At 34.5% G+C, this 17,210-nt stretch overlaps 2 protein-coding genes across 3 annotated transcripts; one reads left to right on the top strand and one right to left on the bottom strand.

Moving 5' to 3' along the window:
* Positions 1–2,202: 2,202 nt before the first annotated feature.
* yip2 (yippee interacting protein 2) lies at positions 2,203–6,816 on the bottom strand. Of its 2 annotated transcripts, none has more exons than XM_014233442.3 (6): positions 6,659–6,816; positions 5,762–5,928; positions 2,961–3,533; positions 2,701–2,901; positions 2,482–2,636; positions 2,203–2,416 (listed from the first exon to the last, which is right to left on the bottom strand). In XM_014233442.3, exons 1-6 carry the CDS (start codon positions 6,675–6,677, stop codon positions 2,332–2,334), a joined length of 1,200 nt encoding a protein of 399 aa, XP_014088917.1. In that variant the 5' UTR covers positions 6,678–6,816; the 3' UTR covers positions 2,203–2,331. The 2 variants fall into 2 exon arrangements, with proteins under 2 accessions (XP_014088917.1, XP_069962912.1); XM_070106811.1 differs by lacking the exon at positions 6,659–6,816 and adding an exon at positions 6,178–6,223.
* Positions 6,817–9,582: 2,766 nt separating this feature from the next.
* On the top strand, positions 9,583–13,754 carry Etl1 (SWI/SNF-related, matrix-associated actin-dependent regulator of chromatin, subfamily a, containing DEAD/H box 1). Its single transcript, XM_036361872.2, has 8 exons — positions 9,583–9,973; positions 10,094–10,257; positions 10,310–10,905; positions 10,997–11,329; positions 11,405–11,672; positions 11,893–12,039; positions 12,101–12,400; positions 12,477–13,754. Exons 1-8 carry the CDS (start codon positions 9,829–9,831, stop codon positions 13,095–13,097), a joined length of 2,574 nt encoding a protein of 857 aa, XP_036217765.1. The 5' UTR covers positions 9,583–9,828; the 3' UTR covers positions 13,098–13,754.
* The last annotated feature ends 3,456 nt before the right edge of the window (positions 13,755–17,210 follow it).

A 17,210-nucleotide genomic window follows, 5' to 3' on the forward strand; every position in this document is an offset into this window, starting at 1 on the left:
CCACGTAGCCGCATCTCCACACTCTACCACGTCACATACACACAAGGCCATAGAGAGAAAATCGTGCTCCGGAAGGTTATACAATGCAGAAAAAAAATAACGTTTTCGTTTTCTAAAGTGTAGGTAGCATTTATTGGGAAAAATTGTAGAAAATATACTGTTTGGTTATAGTTGACGTTTATTCAATACTTGCTACAATCTCCCGCGTTGTCTATTATAGCCTGAGATCTTTGATGTCAACTCACAACTAAATTTCCGCATATTCCACAGGAAGTGATCTCCAGGTATGTTGGAGTAGCCGAATGAAATGTTTTGTTGACGTTAAACGTGTTCTTGATATTTTAGCTTTTATGAAAGCACAAACATTCTTTATTTGATTGGCGTCTGGTGACTGTGATGCCCAATCTAAATTAACAATAAGGTTTTCTTTTTTCCATTGAGTACAGAGTCTGCTCCTATGTTTCGAACAGTCATCTTCTTGCAGTATCCAATCATGGTTATTTTTCCGCAAAGCATATCAGCTGACTTCAGTAAACCCTTTTTTATACAATTTTATAATTCTAACGGCATTCAGGTTTTCTGTGAAGCGCCTCAAAACCCAAATCCAAGAGTAGAGAAGCATCCATAAACATGCACTTTTTGGAAGTGCTTAACACTCATTTGAATAAATGTTTGTGCTTTTCTTAGCCAAATACATCTCTTTGGTTAAAAAATACAAAAGTTTACTCATTTGTAAATAATACATTACCCCACTCACGTTTGAAGCCTCTGAAGTCTGTCCCGTATTGTATTTGGAGATATCCATTTTTATTCCTTTTTAAAACAAATTTTAGCTTCTCTTAGACTGAGCAGTGGTTTCTTCTATGGACAAAGCTGTTGTTCTCATTTTTAATGTCACGTGATTTCGCAGTCTTTTTAATTGTAAAATTCGTAAATGATATAACCTAGCCGTTCGTTTGACGAAATTCAGCCAACCTGTTTATTCGTTGAATATGCTATAGAAAATTTTCGGCAACCCTTATCAAGCCATTGCTTTCCATCAATAAAGTTTTTACCATCTAATTCTTAACATTCTAACAAAAATAGCTGAAGAGCATACTTTTAGACCTTGAGGATGATTGGATGAAATGTCATGGAACTTTGACAGTATCCTATAGTTAGTATTGTATATGTACTATAAGTAAAATATTTTTTATTTGTAGGGTAATCTTTCGGTCAGGCCTAAGACTTCTCAATACTACTTGTACTATATTTAAAACTACTTAAATTACGAAGGTTGAAATATTCAAATATTCGTGTTTCTATGGATTTACATTTCTCCAAGAGCAATAAATTATTCAGCTTGATGTTCGGGTGTGAATTTCGAGTGATCATCGGATTAATATTTGAATAATCTTTTTGTATTAATCCCGAAAAGCTTAGTTAAAAATAATTTTGAAATTTCTTATCAATACTGGATTAAAAGAAAATTTTAATTCTAAATACCGGATTGAAGAAAAATGTTAATTACAAGTTTATTATTAAAAATTAAAAAAATTGTGAATTTAAAATTCTATAATTATTTAAAAAAAAATAAATTTATTTTTAATAAATCTACATCTTTCCATGTTTAAATATTTTATCACTTAAGTTAATAAAAATAAAATTATTGTTATTGTAGAAAATGGGGGAGTAGATATAGGAGAGTTAAAATAATAATCCAGGTAATTGTCTCGCTGCTGCTAAATGTTATTAGCATCTAATACCTACCAAGTCATATCATAGCTCATTTTTTACTTGCCCCACGTTCAAAACATACTCAATTTAGGATGTCATCGTGTTAATTAGTGTCATATGTGGTTAGGATATGTCGTTTCTGAATCCTTGAAAATACAAAACTCGACACCGAAATTAAAATCCGAAATCCTCATACTTCTTTTGATCTCAAATACTTTCACATATATGTGGAATGGAAGAAATAATAGACTTGAGTATTTAAAAATCCTTAACAATCTCGATCTAAGTTAAGTGGAATTCATCTCGATCTGAGCTAGAATGGCTTGAAAAAGAAAGAAAATTAGAGATACATATTTTTATATAATTTTTTTTTCAAGGTGCCAAGAGGCGTTTTCCAAGAAAAAATATAGAGTTCCAAAGTGGCCAATAGATTTCTTCTCTTGCTGACAAAGGCAACCAGCGTTTAATTAAAATTTAAAACGATAATTTGGTAAAAATTCTATATATATTAAAAAATAATAATAATATTATTAATAATGCTTAGAGCTATTTTGCTACACTTTTGAAGTATTGGCAAATGAATTAAATGCAATATAGTAGTTTGGCTTTCACAGCTTATTCAACAGACTCCAACAACAAGGCAATACCTTGACCACCACCAATACACGCCGAACCAATGGTGTACTTCAAGTTCTTGCGTCTGTAAAGAAAAAAAGTGATAGTACAATAAAATTTCAACCAAACTGCAGTAAATATAGTACTTACTGCATCTCGTGCACCAAATGACCAGTAATGCGAGAACCACTTGCACCCAATGGATGACCAACGGCAATAGCGCCACCATTAACATTTAACTTAGACATATCCAGACCCAGCGCATCGACACAGGCAAGCGTTTGAGCGGCAAAAGCTTCGTTAATCTATTAAATCAAAGAAAGAAATATTAATTATTTCATGAAATGCTCTAAATTTCACTACCATTACCTCAATTAGGTCAATGTCCTCCAATTTCTTGCCACTAACTTTGAGTACATTTTGGATGGCTGGTACTGGACCGTAGCCCATAATTTCTGGTTTCACACCAACGAATGAGTAAGCCACAAGTCGTGCAAGTGGCTTAAGATTATACTCTTTCACAGCTTCTTCAGAGGCGACGATAACGGCAGCCGCACCATCAGAAATACCCTGCAATGAGAGCATTGTTAAAAAGTACCAAATGACTATACTGACAATATTTAACTTACCGAAGCTGTGCCAGCAGTGACTGCGCCATTTTTCTTGAACAGGGATGGCAGCTTAGCTAATCCCTCAATTGTGGTTTGTGGCCTTGGATGTTCGTCAACAACAAAATCGACCTCTTTACCTTTCACTTTCAATTTAATGGGTGTAATTTCGGTGTTAAAAACGCCTTCCTTCTGTGCTCTTGCCCAATTTTGCTGCGAACGAAGTGAAAATTCATCGACACGCTCACGTGTGATTTTGAATTGTTCAGCCAAATTCTCGGCAGTCAGAGCCATGGGTAATTTGCAGTATGAATCGGTTAATCCAGACCACAGAGCATCCTCTAAATTGTAGTTAGCGCCTAAGTTGGTGCCAAAACGAATGTTGCGTGCAACAAAAGGTGCCTGTGACATATTCTCGACACCACCTGTTAGTGCAACCTTAGCATTGCCCACCAAGATATCCTGTGCACCATTCACAATAGATTGAAATCCAGAGCCGCATAGACGATTAATTGCTAGTGCTGGTTTCTCAATTGGTATGCCGCAATTAAGACTGACGTGACGTGGCAAGTAAATGCCATCTGTGGCAGAAGACTGCAAAAAGATGTGGTACATTAATTAAAGTTTTTTTTTTCATTTTGCTTAACTTAAAATAAATATTTGTTATATTTAATATACTTATATTATATATTAAATTAAAGGGCAAGGGAGCCATGTCTCTCTGACAAGTAAGGAAGGCCTAAGTTCGGGTATAACTGAACATTTTATACTCTCGCAATTTGCAACGATTAAGGGAGGAGAAATACTTGCAAAACTTTATATTAAAGAATGTTGGGAAAGAATTCAATATGTATTATTCGAAGAAACCGAATAGATTACAATGATATTTGATTGACTTTTATTATGAGCTTAAAGCGGATGTATATACGAGTATACTGGGTTCCAGGGCACAACGGCATTCCGGGAAACGAAATAGCCGATGAAATTACCTTCCGCTTGGCTACCAAATCAGTTCAGGAAATACGAAAGTATTAAAGCGATACACAAAAAAATTAGCGAAAGGGCTCACAGACGGATTAGTGGAAGACGGAACGCTTTAAAGGCATGTACAGTACGCATCACATGCGAGCCATATGGGCACCGTTCCCACGACAGTCGGGTCTACGTAACCGGAACGGACCTGGATTTATTCCGGCCAAGGACTGTCAACTCGGTAGAATTCTGCCGCTACAACAACAACAACAGCCATATGGGCATTATTAACGATGACACATGTAGAAAGTGCAGGCAAGTAGGTATGAGAGAGATGCTGAAACACCTTCTCCGCTTTTTTCCGGACTTATCTACAAGTAGAACTCGGCTTAGATATCTAGGAGCTTCGCAATTCAAGGGACTAGATGAAGTATCAGAATTAGATAACAAATCTCTATTAAACTTCGCAAAAAGGATTAATATTCTGCAGGAGATAAACCTAACTCATATTAAACTAAATCTCCATCTGGCATTACAAAAGACTTGTCGTCTATGTATTGCCGGCATATACGCTTTAAAGCTAGATGGAAAGTCAAAATGGATGGAAATCACTATATCTCGTATATTGGACATCTGAACTGATTTCATTAACGTTTGGGATTAATCAAGTATACTTGAGAATATGTTTTCATGCTCTTATGTGAAAATACTTCGCACACTGACCGACATATTGGGCATGAAGTCTGCTGGAATAACGAAAATCATTATAAGTAGTTATTGCGAGGTGGGATAATTTGTTGACCGATTTCACATATTTTCGGCATTAAACTATAGCATATCTAATATTATAGGATAGGGGATATATTGATCCGACCTTATCCAATTTTTGGTATTACGACATATTATCTCAAATAGATGCTCTCTGAATTTCATTAAGATACCTCGCAGATTGACCTATATATGCGGTATAAAGTCAACCGGAAGTTCGGAAACTATATTGAAATTAATTTTAGGCGTAAGAACCCATTGTTATTAGTAATATACAATATTTTAATTTATTTAAGATATCTCACATATGGACTGATATACATACATATAAGGTATAAAGTCGACCGGAAGTTCGAAAAATTTTATATTAGATATATTGAGCCGATTTTACCCATTTTTAGCACAAGGGCATGCTGTTATCATAAAAATGTTCTCTCCCAATTTCATTACTAGACCTCACAGATTGACTAGTAGTTTCAGTATAAGTCAGACACGGGGGTCCACATATTTGGTATCTGGAAACTTGAAAAGTTGTATATGGTTTGATCTCGATAATTTTAAGACGTGAGATAGAATAATTAAAAGGAACTATTTTTACAATATTTTAACGTCTTTGACTTTCGATTTATAAACTGTAAAAAGAGAGAGCTAGATTGAATTTAAAATTGCTGTATATGGAAAGTAAGTGTAAGTACGCCCGTTTTCGCAATGTGAGATAGGAATGGTTGAAATTGATTGAGTAGTTGCTGAGGTATAGGATTTCATCCAAAGGTGGGCGGTGCCACGACACCATTGTCCATTTAGGGCTCCTATGAAGCCCCTCTATAACATATAGGATATGAAACTTAATGCTTCTGCCGTTTTTATTTAGTGAGTTATCGCACTTTTAGTAGTTTTCAACATAACTGTTATATGGGGAGGAGGCGTTATTTTAATCTGATTTTACCCATCTTTACAGTATATGAAGATATAAGGTTATTATAGCTTAAATGCAACCGCAGTTACCGCTTTTTCATGTTTTCTTGGTTGTTTTTTTTTTTTTTTTGTTTTAAAACGAAAATCTTAGAATTAATTTAACTCACGGCAATAACATTTCCAATGATCACAGTGTCGACTTGTTCGCCGCGCAGTCCAGCAGCATCCAGCGCAGCCTTGGCAGCGACAGTTTGTAACTGTGTTTGATTGATATTCTTTAAGGCACCGCCGAATGCACCAAAAGCAGTACGCTTTGCGCCTACTATGTAAATTCCTGCAAAAAATTAGAAAGTAAAATGTTTTTGTGAATTTGATTGCACAGCTATGTTCAAAGTTCAAATCTAAAATAGATGAGTTCGGTTCTTTTTGTTATCTCTGTTTTCAAAATAAACATGTGTATATATAAAAATATTCTTATTATGCCTTTGTTTATAAGTACATATGTACATATATTTACGTCACACATTGTCCATATATGCAAAGGTATGTTACCACACAAACACAATTTATCTGAGACACTGACTTGTGATTTCAGGAGTCCAAAGTGCAAGCATTAAAATCATCAAAACAAACGCACCGGTTCTCACATGTATTCATATGTACATTCATATGTCTATATCAATATGAGTATGTTTTGGCAGATATGTAAATAAATAAATCACTCCGATTGGCGGATATTACACACCCACTTGTTGGGCTAAACTGGACAAAGTAAAAAATTAATATTAATATATCTAACTGAACAATCATTTGAGACTGTAGATACATATATATTTTTTTAATTAAAAAGCTATATGTTGGTTTCAACTTACAAAAAAACAAATAAAAACGGAATAAATGCACTTAATTTTGTAATAACAAATTGCCCCCATTTGTGAAGAGTCTCACCGCATATACATACAAGTATACATGTATGCATGTCCATTGCAATAGCGATAGAGTACAAAGTCTTGGAAGTAATATACTATAATAATATTAAAATATTTTATTAATTGCTTACATACCTTTAGTTACTGCAGACATAGTTAAAACGGACTAGAATTTAACGAAATCTAAATTATAATTTAAATTACAAAATATATAATTTCAAGAACACAAAAGAGCACTAAACTGAAACCTCTGCACGCATTGACGCTTTCGAATGTTATGAGCAGAGATAAAGTTATGAGTTTGCCACGACAAGAGAAACACCGTGTTGGTCTCCATTGCTCGGCCAAAGCAACGACGAATTAAATGCATAAAATAACATACGCTAAAAGGGGAGATAATGGAGCAAATAATTATACACTCGCAACATATTGCACAGGTATAAAAGTTTTTCTCAACACATAAAGGAAATGCAGAGAGCGTTCTGTATATAAATTAGAAAATACTCAAGATGTCAAGAATAATTGATTTTCTGATGTCTATCTATCCATCCAATCGATAAATGGACAAGAGATTGAGATATATTGATGAATTTTGGCACACTTGACATTTCGAGCAAATGTGAAAATTGGAACTACCACGTCTAACTAACTCTCATAGCTATAACGGTTATGGTCAAAGCTACTCAACTTTTGATAACTGCTTAGAAAAGTTAAATAGCACATTTATGTATCATTCTGAATCAGAGTTTTAAATTGTAGATATTACTCGACTAGTCTGAACTAAACTTCTTGACAGTTTGAAAACCATAGAAATCGGTTGACTTTATGCCTTAGAAATATATTTTATAGGTTTCTTAATGAAATTATGTTCACATGTCGTTGTTGTAGCGGCAGAAAAAATTATTGAAGTAATTTGGTTGTATTATGCCAAGTTAACAGTCCTTGGCTGAATAAAATCCGGTTCCGTTGTGGTTAAAATAAATTAAATTGAATCAAATCAGCCATGAATGCAGATGTATTCAACGTATTTTTATTTATGGCCGTTAAGTTTATTTCTATATATCGGTTAAAAATTATATAATATAATAAAAATGTGGAGGAACATTTCACTTAGTATCACTTTACTAAAACCTGTTTAATGGCAATGTAGTAATATCGGATAATATCTTAATGAAACTGATGTTGTTGTTGTTGTAACGGTTACCTAGTCCCCGTTTGGGTGATAAATTCCAGATTCGTTGTCGTCGAGGTCATCTAACGGGAGGCCCAGGAAACGAGCTGTTTCGACGGGGTCGGACCATAGGGAGAAGGGTGTTAGATGACAATTCCCACAACAGCCGGTTCTGCATACCGGAATTGACCCGGATTTTATCCGGCCAAGAGCTGTTATTTCGGCGATCTAACTGTGTTTGGATCGGTGAGTTTTAGATGAATGAAACTGATAATAGATCAGGGTCAATTCCCACAACAGCCAGTTCTGCGGTATTGGTATTGATCCGGGCTGTTATTTCGGAGATTTTACACCTTTTGGAGGCGGCTACCACAACATGGAACCACCGTCGGCCGCCTGTTATATTTGCATAGATTAATTTGAGGGCTACTCTAACTTCCTTCCTTTTACGTTAATTTTTCATTTTGTAAATATATCAAAGATTCAATATGCTGAATTTCAATCCATATACTTTTGTGTTATAATGGCCACTACGCCATTTTATAGATATTGTTGTTGTAGATGTAGCGAACAATTATTATGAATCTTGTAAGGCAGCTCATATGATGTCGTTCAAATGTAACAGCGACAGACTGATAGGAATACGACCTTTTTGATTTTTTATAAACTATAATTTGAAAGTCATATTACGTCTCGGAAAAAGCGCTAGAGACCATTAGCTGTGAAAAACATTAATCGATCTAAATGTTACAGGCATTAAAATCGTACTATTCTAGCCTGTGCCATCGTAAAATTTAACTTCGACAATACGAATTTAAATGATATACCTAAGTAAGTACGTTAAAAAATGCCGAGTTTCTAAGTCCATCCCCACATTCTACATATTGTGGAATGCATAGCCGCATTGCTCACAACAGGGATAATCTCTGGCTCACAAGCTATCAATAGCAGAAAATACGATTAGGCTATATAAAAGTGATATATGAGTGCTCATAAATCGCCTTCCCAATCACTTATTATCTTCCCACGTGTGATGGGCGAGTTTTAACACAACTCAATAGAATGAATGGTCGCGCTTCTATGTTCTGTTAACTACTTACTATATTTTAATTTTCTAGAACACAACACACCTCTATATTCAAAGCTACTTTTATAAGCGAAAAGGTCACTACTAACTTCTTTTCTGCATGAAAGTCTGACCCATCGAATCTAACACTAACGTAGAATCAGCTAAAATCCCAAACGCAGATGATGACTCCAATACTTCGAACATACCACTACAGAAAGCAAGAAAAATCCGGTTGTTGTAGCACTCAAAACCATCAGGATCTGATTAAAATTAAAAGGCAGGGATCATTAAAAGATTGTATATATGTATAAAAATATAATGAATATATTTACAAAAATTTCATATTAGCCCTAAAAACATTTTAAAACTAAATTTTTAAAATTGGTTATTGTGAATATTAAAGCGAAGAGAAGAAGATATTTAAATATCTATACACTGAAAAAAAAAACGTAAAGAAAAGATAAAGAAGCTAATCCTACTTTTATTGACGTATGTCGCTTTTTTCTATTTGTGATTTGTTTGATTCTACTGTTTTGATGACATTGTGATATATTGTATCAGAAAACATGCAACAATAAGAAGGTGCAAGTCGGATTTTGTATGATGCTCGATTGAATCGCTAACAGAGTCGAAAAACACTAAGAAGGGAATTCACTATTTTCTAACATATTGGCTACTATTTAGCAGAAATATCTAAAAAACGACTGTTTACATATAAGGGATAAAATCAAGCATCTAAAATTTATATTTTTCAGTACTTAAGTTAGTTCAAGTATATTAAGATTATTTTAAATACATTTCTTTTTTAATAGTTTTCTCTAAGATTTTGGTTTCGGATTAGTACAACCGTGTTGCTGCAAACTTCATACCGCCGCTACTGAGAATAAAAAGAAGAAGCACTTTACTAAACCAAGGGACAGCATTTATTAGTTCTGCTGGAAAGTGGTATGCTTGGAAAGATTTCATGAAGAGTTGTGAAAATAAAGCTAAAGAGTATATATTTCCCATCAGTTGTAAAGTTTTTAAATGTTAATTGGGTAGAAATATTTATTAAATATATTAATAATGGCTACAGTTGGCGAGTTAAATACAGGTGACAATATTTCTGACGCTGAAGTAAAGCCGCCGCCAGCGAAAACCACGAGTCTTGCCAGTGATTTGCGACAATTTCGTCTAAACAAATCGGCAAATCCTACAATCAATAAGACAGGTGAAAACAGCTGATACATATTGTATAGTTTTCAACAAAAAAGTTCTTAATAATATAGGGAAATGCTCTTGAATTTCCAACTTTTTCATTATGCTGAATAAATACCTAAAACTTTTATAGAACGTGTGCCAGGTAAAAAACGAATACAGGTAATGGCGGATAGCGACAGCGATGGTGCAGCTGACATTCATACACCCAAAAAAGTAAAATTGGAGTTATCTGTGAAGGAAAAGGAAGACAGATATTTAGCGGCTGTGAAAATAGCGCCAGACTACGATGCTATGGTGAGATCATTAGAATTTTGAAATATCTTTCAAATAAGTTTTTATTGTTTAGGATATACAAGATGCTCTTGTGCGTAACGGCTGGAACGTTTCCGAAGCATTGCGTTATTTAAAAGAAAATTTCAAGCCAAAACCGAATTCGTATGCAAAGAAAGCAGTTCAAACAAATAATGCCCGCAGCAATAGCAAACCTTTGCAAAATGGCAGCTCTTCTCGTTCCAAAGCGCAGAACTATTCCGATTGTGAAGACTCCGATGAAGATATACGCGCATCCACTGATCAAGTATACGACAGTGAAGAAAGCGATACAGAAAGTTCAAGCTTAATGACAGGGCAAAGGAAAAAGGTCTTTGATTTCATGAATAAAGCCACGTTAATGGAACTGCAAACGGTGAAGTCATTGTCCGAAAAGAAAGCAAGCCTAATTATGGAATTACGTCCATTTAAAGATTGGAAGGACCTACTAAAGAAGTTGGAATCAAATAAGGCGCTGTCAGCAGATCTACTAAATATGGCACAGGAATTGATTAACAAACAAAATAATGTGGCAAATATATTAGAAAAATGTAACAAAATGGTAAAGCGTTTAGAGGCTGCAATTGAAACTGGTGCAGGCATAGTGGAGCAACCGAAAATACTTAATGACGAGTAAGTGAAAAATTCAATTCTTTCTGTCATAAATGTATATATCTTTCACATTTGTAGTACTAATTATATACTTCACTTAATTGTTCTGTAGAATGAAATTAGCGGATTATCAAATGATTGGTCTTAATTGGTTAACTGTGATGCATAATCAAAAAATGAACGGGATTCTCGCTGATGAGATGGGTCTTGGAAAAACTATTCAGATTATTGCTTTTCTGGCATATCTTAAAGAGAACAATTTAGCCAAAGGCGCACACTTGATTGTTGTGCCATCTTCCACGCTTGACAATTGGGAAGCAGAAATAAGTAAATGGTGTCCAAGTTTAGTTGTTGAAAAATATCATGGCTCACAGGACGAACGAAGGCGCATGCGTGTACGTTACGCCAAAGACGGCTTCACGGGTTTTGATGTGTTGCTGACAACGTGAGTATACAAATATATATATATATATATACTATTGCTGCAATGTATCTCAAAAATGTATATGCGTATTTGCAGTTATCACATAGTCAGCTCAACGCCAGAGGAGTGCAAAATGTTTCGTGTATGCAAGTTGCATTATGTGATCTTTGATGAGGCGCACATGCTGAAAAACATGACTACTCAACGTTATGCGAATTTAATAAAAATAAATGCTGACATGCGTATTTTACTTACTGGCACACCCTTACAAAACAATTTACTGGAATTAATGTCACTACTTTGCTTTGTGATGCCGTCGTTCTTCGCCAAAAGCATTGAGGATATAAAGAGCCTTTTCGCCAAGGTATGCTAAAATATATAAATAGAAAATTTATTGTATATTTTTCTCTATGAATATGTAACAATAGCAGCGTTGCAATTTTAGTATATCGTTTCTATAATGTCAAAATGATTGAAAAGTTTTGACACTCTGGAAATTGGAAAAAATACAAAATATGTTTTCCATTCTAAGCAAACACTACTTTTTTATTATTATTTATATTAAATATTTTTCCTTATTGCAGAAAGGCAAAGCAGAGAATGCGAATAAGGATGTGTCACAGTTTCAGGAAACGCAAGTTGAGCGCGCTAAGCGTATTATGAAGCCTTTTGTATTGAGACGTCTTAAAAAGGACGTACTTAATAATTTGCCCAAAAAAGAGTCTTTCATTGTGAGTTCAAACAATAACTTTATTTATCCAAATGGCATTAACTTTATTTTTAATGTTATAGGTCAAAGTTCCATTGACTGAAACGCAAAAACAATACTACCACGAATTAGTTGACTATTATTCGAATAAAAAAGGTGAAATTTGTAGTGGGGATCGCGCCGGTAGTACTATAATGATGGAAATGCGTAAAGTTGCCAATCACCCGCTTTTAATGCGCTACTATTTTAGCGACGATACACTGCATGATCTTTCCGAACGTTTAGCCTGCGCACCATCACTGAAGAAAACCAATCCACAATATATATTTGAAGAATTGGCTGTAATGTCTGACTTCCAAGTGATGCAGTTATGTAATAAGCATGTATGTACACTTTCTAAATAACAAATTAATACATACCAAATCCAATATAGTTATATTAATTATGTTCTATATATAGGACCTCTATGATGTTACCATACCGCCTAGCTTAATTTGTAATTCTGGCAAATTTCAACATCTTGACACACTGTTGCCAAAATTAAAAGAGGAGGGTCATCGTGTCTTAATTTTCAGTCAGTTCACAATGATTTTAGATATTATGGAACGTTACTTGAAGTTAAGAAAACATGGATTTTTCCGTCTCGATGGTTCGACTGCTGTCGACGAACGTCAAGATATGATTAACGACTTTAACGCCGACTCCGATATATTTATATTTTTACTCTCCACTAAAGCTGGTGGCGTAGGCATCAATTTGACGGCAGCTGATACATGCATTATACATGACATTGATTTCAATCCATATAACGATAAGCAGGCTGAGGATCGTTGTCACCGTATGGGACAGACACGTCCAGTCACCATATATCGACTGATCGCTGAGAGCACAATTGAGGAGGGTATGCAAATGGTGGCAGAAGAGAAACTAAAACTAGAAAAGGAGATCACCGCAAACGAAAAGGGTGAAGTACATGAACAAAAATGCGTTGTAAGGCTACTCACCATGGCACTGGGCCTAGATAAAGACGAGGAAGAACGTTTAAATAACTCTATGAACAACTCATTGACTTCCCAGTAGAATGGTGTGAACAATTTAATTCCATATAAAGAAAATTAAGCAGTAAAGCAGCATAAGAGTATGTAAAGTTAGGTGGTCATTTATTGTAATTTTTTAAAGTTTAATTGTTCGAATTGTATTTGTATATGTTGCGCGCAACAATGAATCACATTCCTAAAAATACCGAATACACACATATGTAACAAGTTGTTCCATTTAGATCAAACATTTTGTAACCATTTTACAAGCGTTGCTAACACGTAAAGTTCAAAATTTTGCATGCAAGAACTTCCTTTAATCGTCTTATCAGCGCTTTGGCTAAAGGGAAGGTGTAAGCAATAATAATTATTGTTAAAGCAAGCCAACTAATATATTAAATCGCTTATTGCAACTAAATTTGCAGTTAAATGTTTTAGTTGTACCAGTCTCTCAGCATCAAAACTCTAATATTTATTTATACTGTTTTTATTTATTGGTCCAAAGCAAAACTCTTAATCATATTCAATACATAATTTCAATGTTCGTTGCAACAGCATTTGTCGATCAATTTGTGCTAAGATAAAAGAAAATAATAAATGGAAAGTATGACATCTAAAAATAAAGGCTTAAATTATAAACATAACAAAAGTAATTTTTTAAAAAAGTAATAAAAGTTGAACTCAAATAGTCGACTACAAATATTGTTTTATTATTTTCTATTTGCTTGAACTCACATATTCTACAAGTAAGGGGTATCGAAATACTTCTCACAATCACGTCAGTCTGGGATTTTTTTCCGGCCAAGGACAAACAATCCGGCAGCAAATTACTTTCGAAATGTTTCTGTCACTATAACAACAACATCTAAATAGTTTCTAATACTCTCGCAAGATGTTGCAACAGAGAGTATAAGTTTTGTTCACCTAACAGTTGTTTGTATCACCTAAAGCTAATTGAGATATGGAGATATATAAATTGTATATATGTAAATGATCAGGATTACGAGAAGCGTTTAGCTGTCCATCTGTCTGCCCATCCGTCTGTACTTGTAAGCTACAACTTGAGAAAAAATTGATCGTTCCTTAGTACCCAAGGAAGGTCGGTATTGCAGATGGGCGTAATCGTAATATGCCACTATACGAAAACTTTAAAGTGCCATAACTAAGCTCCACAATATGATATAAAATTGTTATTTAGTACAACGAATCCCATTAAGTAAAAGCACTTGTGGTTGAAAAAGTGGGAGTGGCCCCCCTCCTTAATATCGGTAATCCGTTAAAAATTACGCCCACTTCTCATTTAACGGTTGTGTTAAAAACTACTAAAAGTTCGATAGCTCACTAAATAAATGTGTTAGAAACATTAAAGTTTACATCTAACATTAAAGGGCTCCTTAGGAGCTGTTATCAAAATTAGACATTAAGTATGATTTTTTTAAATTAATGTAACATTATCCTGACACCCCTATGTTACGGTGTGAAAATAGGCGAAATCGGACTGCAACGACGCCTACTTCTCATGTAACACAATTTAAAATTCGATAAGATTCTTTCAGTTTACAGTATATAAATCAAGCAAAAAAGAATATATTAGAAAAAACTCGGATCATAACTCTTCAAATCCCTAGATATGGAATATGTGGACCTCAGTGCCTGACAATTTACCGAAAATATCGGTCAATACGTAAGATATATGCATGTTTTATTGAAATTCAGTCAGAGTCTTTTCCTGATAATAATGTACCCTCATGTCAAAAATGCATAAAATCGGGTCAATACTACCATAGCCTCCGTGTGCTCAATAAAAAGATTAAAAATTTACGGTGGACCTTATAGCGTATATATCGATCAACTATATACTACATATAATGATTGCCGTTATTTTAGCAGACTTTATACCTCGTATATCGGTGAGAATGCGTCTTATCTTCATAAAATTGCGTAGAAACATGTAAGTATGTGATATTTCAATGTTTTCATAAACATAATGTGGATTAAATTAAGGCCGTTATCCTTAATATATTGATTTTCGTTTCATTTGTTTTTCTCATATACCCAATAATTAAATTCCTCTCTCTCTCTCCAGCTCTTATATAAAATGTTTAATTGGTAAATGACTACCCCGGAATGGTATCTTTTGTACTTTTATACTCTCGCAGCATATTGCACAGAGAATAATAGTTTTGTTCTCCTAACGGCTGTTTGTAATGCCCATTCAAGTTAGATATAGATTATATATAAGATCTAGTAAAAAAAAATCAGTAACTTTTCTAATAGGTGACTTTAGTAATCTGTATTTCGTGGTGCAAAGTGCAGGTTTCGGAGTATCTCGTATTCCCAAACAGTTTTATAATTGCTGATTCCGTAGGTATGGTTTGAGCATGCGTTAAAGATGGTCCTGTTGAGGTTGGTCGTCAAAGATACACCACGCTCTGGAAGGCCAATCGACGAAAAAATCGATAAAATAATAGAATTGACTGTTTCGAAAGTCCAGGAGCTAAGCATAGCGCAAAACCCCGTTCGGAACCATTTTAACAAGGCTGGATACAACAAGAAGCTCGAAGTATGTATACCACACGGGTAAACACAAAAACAAACTCATGGACCGAATTTAAATCTGCGGATCGCTGCTTAATCGCAACAGAAGAGCCAAAAGCTCCAAAAGCTTGGTTGCGAGGTTCCTGTTGCAGCCTATAGCCAATGTTTTTGCTGGTGAAAAAATTGCCTCAAGAGAAACATTTGAAAATAGACTTTCCCAGATTTTTTGTCAATAATAACGAGGGTTTTTAAGAGAGTGGCATTAAAAATAAACTTCAAAAAGACAAGAAGTTATAAACCAATCGGTATATATTTACACTAAGTCGAAACTTCTAACTATGTAAGATAAAATCATGAATTTAATGCGAAACTGATGGAATTATTATGCTCTTGCAATAGTATAACAGTTTTGTTCACCTAACATTTGTTTGTATCACATAAAGCTCATCGAGATAGATATGGGGTTATATATATGTTTATAAATGATCAGGATGACGAGATGAGTTGAAATCCGGATGTCTGTCCGTCCGTCCATCCGTTCAAGCTGTAACTTGAGTTCAAATTAAGATATCTTGATGAAACTTGGTACACACGTTTCTTGGTACCATAAGAAGTATGGCATTGTAGATGGGCGTAAACGGGAACTGCCACGCCCACAAATCGCCATTAATCAAAAACACATAAAATGCCATAGCTTAGCTGTAAATTAGGATACAAAACTCAAATTTGGCACAACGAATCACATTATGAATATATATATTATATATATGTTCTAAACTAATAAAGCTATATCACCTACATTTGCACACGACAAATTTTCTTAACCCTTCTTACGATAGTGTGAAAATAGATGAAATTGGATGATAACCCCGCCAAATCCCCATATAACGGGTTTGTTAAAAACTACTTACAGTGTGATAAATCAATAACTAAATGCGTCAGAGACATTAAATTTTACATCCAGGATGACACATGACGGCTTTATAGAAGCCAGTGTCAAAAGTGGATGATGGGTGTGTCATCGCCCACTTTTAGGTGAAATCACATATCTCCGGACCTACTCGACCAATTTCAACCAAATTCGATAGATAAAAATCTTTTAATATTCCTATGTTACAGTGCGAAAATGGAAGAACTACAACCACACCTACTTTCCATATAACACAATTTTAAATTTCATCTGATTCACATTCCAGTATACATATAACTGTTCAAATCTAGTTACCGAATTTGTGGACCCTTGTGCAAATATCGGTTAATGTGTGACATATATAATTTAAATTCAGAGGGAATCGTTTCCTGACCATAGTATGTCTGAATATCAAAAATGTGTTGAATCGGGCCAATACTTCCCTTAGCCCCTTTATACCTAATATAAAGATTTTCGAACTTCCGGCTGTTTTTATGCCGCATATACATATGATCGACCGAAATCTGAGTTATCTCAATGAAAATGAGAAAGCGGGTTTTACTAACAACAGTGTATTTTTGTACCTAAAATGGATAAAATCGGGTGAAAACTTGACCTAGCTTCTATATAAGTAATATCAGAATTTTTGAATACCCGGCTGAATTTACTCCATTTAGATTGTTGGTGGTATGTGAATGAAACCCTGTG

The sequence above is a fragment of the Bactrocera oleae genome, chromosome 3, assembly GCF_042242935.1.
Source record: "Bactrocera oleae isolate idBacOlea1 chromosome 3, idBacOlea1, whole genome shotgun sequence".
Taxonomy (NCBI): domain Eukaryota; kingdom Metazoa; phylum Arthropoda; class Insecta; order Diptera; family Tephritidae; genus Bactrocera; species Bactrocera oleae.

What these genes read in the sequence shown, in the direction of transcription:
- yip2 (XM_070106811.1), bottom strand. Translation starts at nt 6,217, where the DNA reads ATGATTTTAATGCTTGCACTTTGGACTCCTGAAATCACAA. An exon ending in TCATTGGAAATGTTATTGCC is followed by an intron (nt 3,534 to 5,761) that starts GTGAGTTAAATT and finishes ATCTTTTTGCAG; the next exon opens with TCTTCTGCCACAGATGGCAT. An exon ending in TCACTGCTGGCACAGCTTCG is followed by an intron (nt 2,902 to 2,960) that starts GTAAGTTAAATA and finishes CTCTCATTGCAG; the next exon opens with GGTATTTCTGATGGTGCGGC.
- Etl1 (XM_036361872.2), top strand. Translation starts at nt 9,829, where the DNA reads ATGGCTACAGTTGGCGAGTTAAATACAGGTGACAATATTTCTGACGCT. An exon ending in TTTGATGTGTTGCTGACAAC is followed by an intron (nt 11,330 to 11,404) that starts GTGAGTATACAA and finishes GCGTATTTGCAG; the next exon opens with TTATCACATAGTCAGCTCAA. An exon ending in TGCAGTTATGTAATAAGCAT is followed by an intron (nt 12,401 to 12,476) that starts GTATGTACACTT and finishes TTCTATATATAG; the next exon opens with GACCTCTATGATGTTACCAT.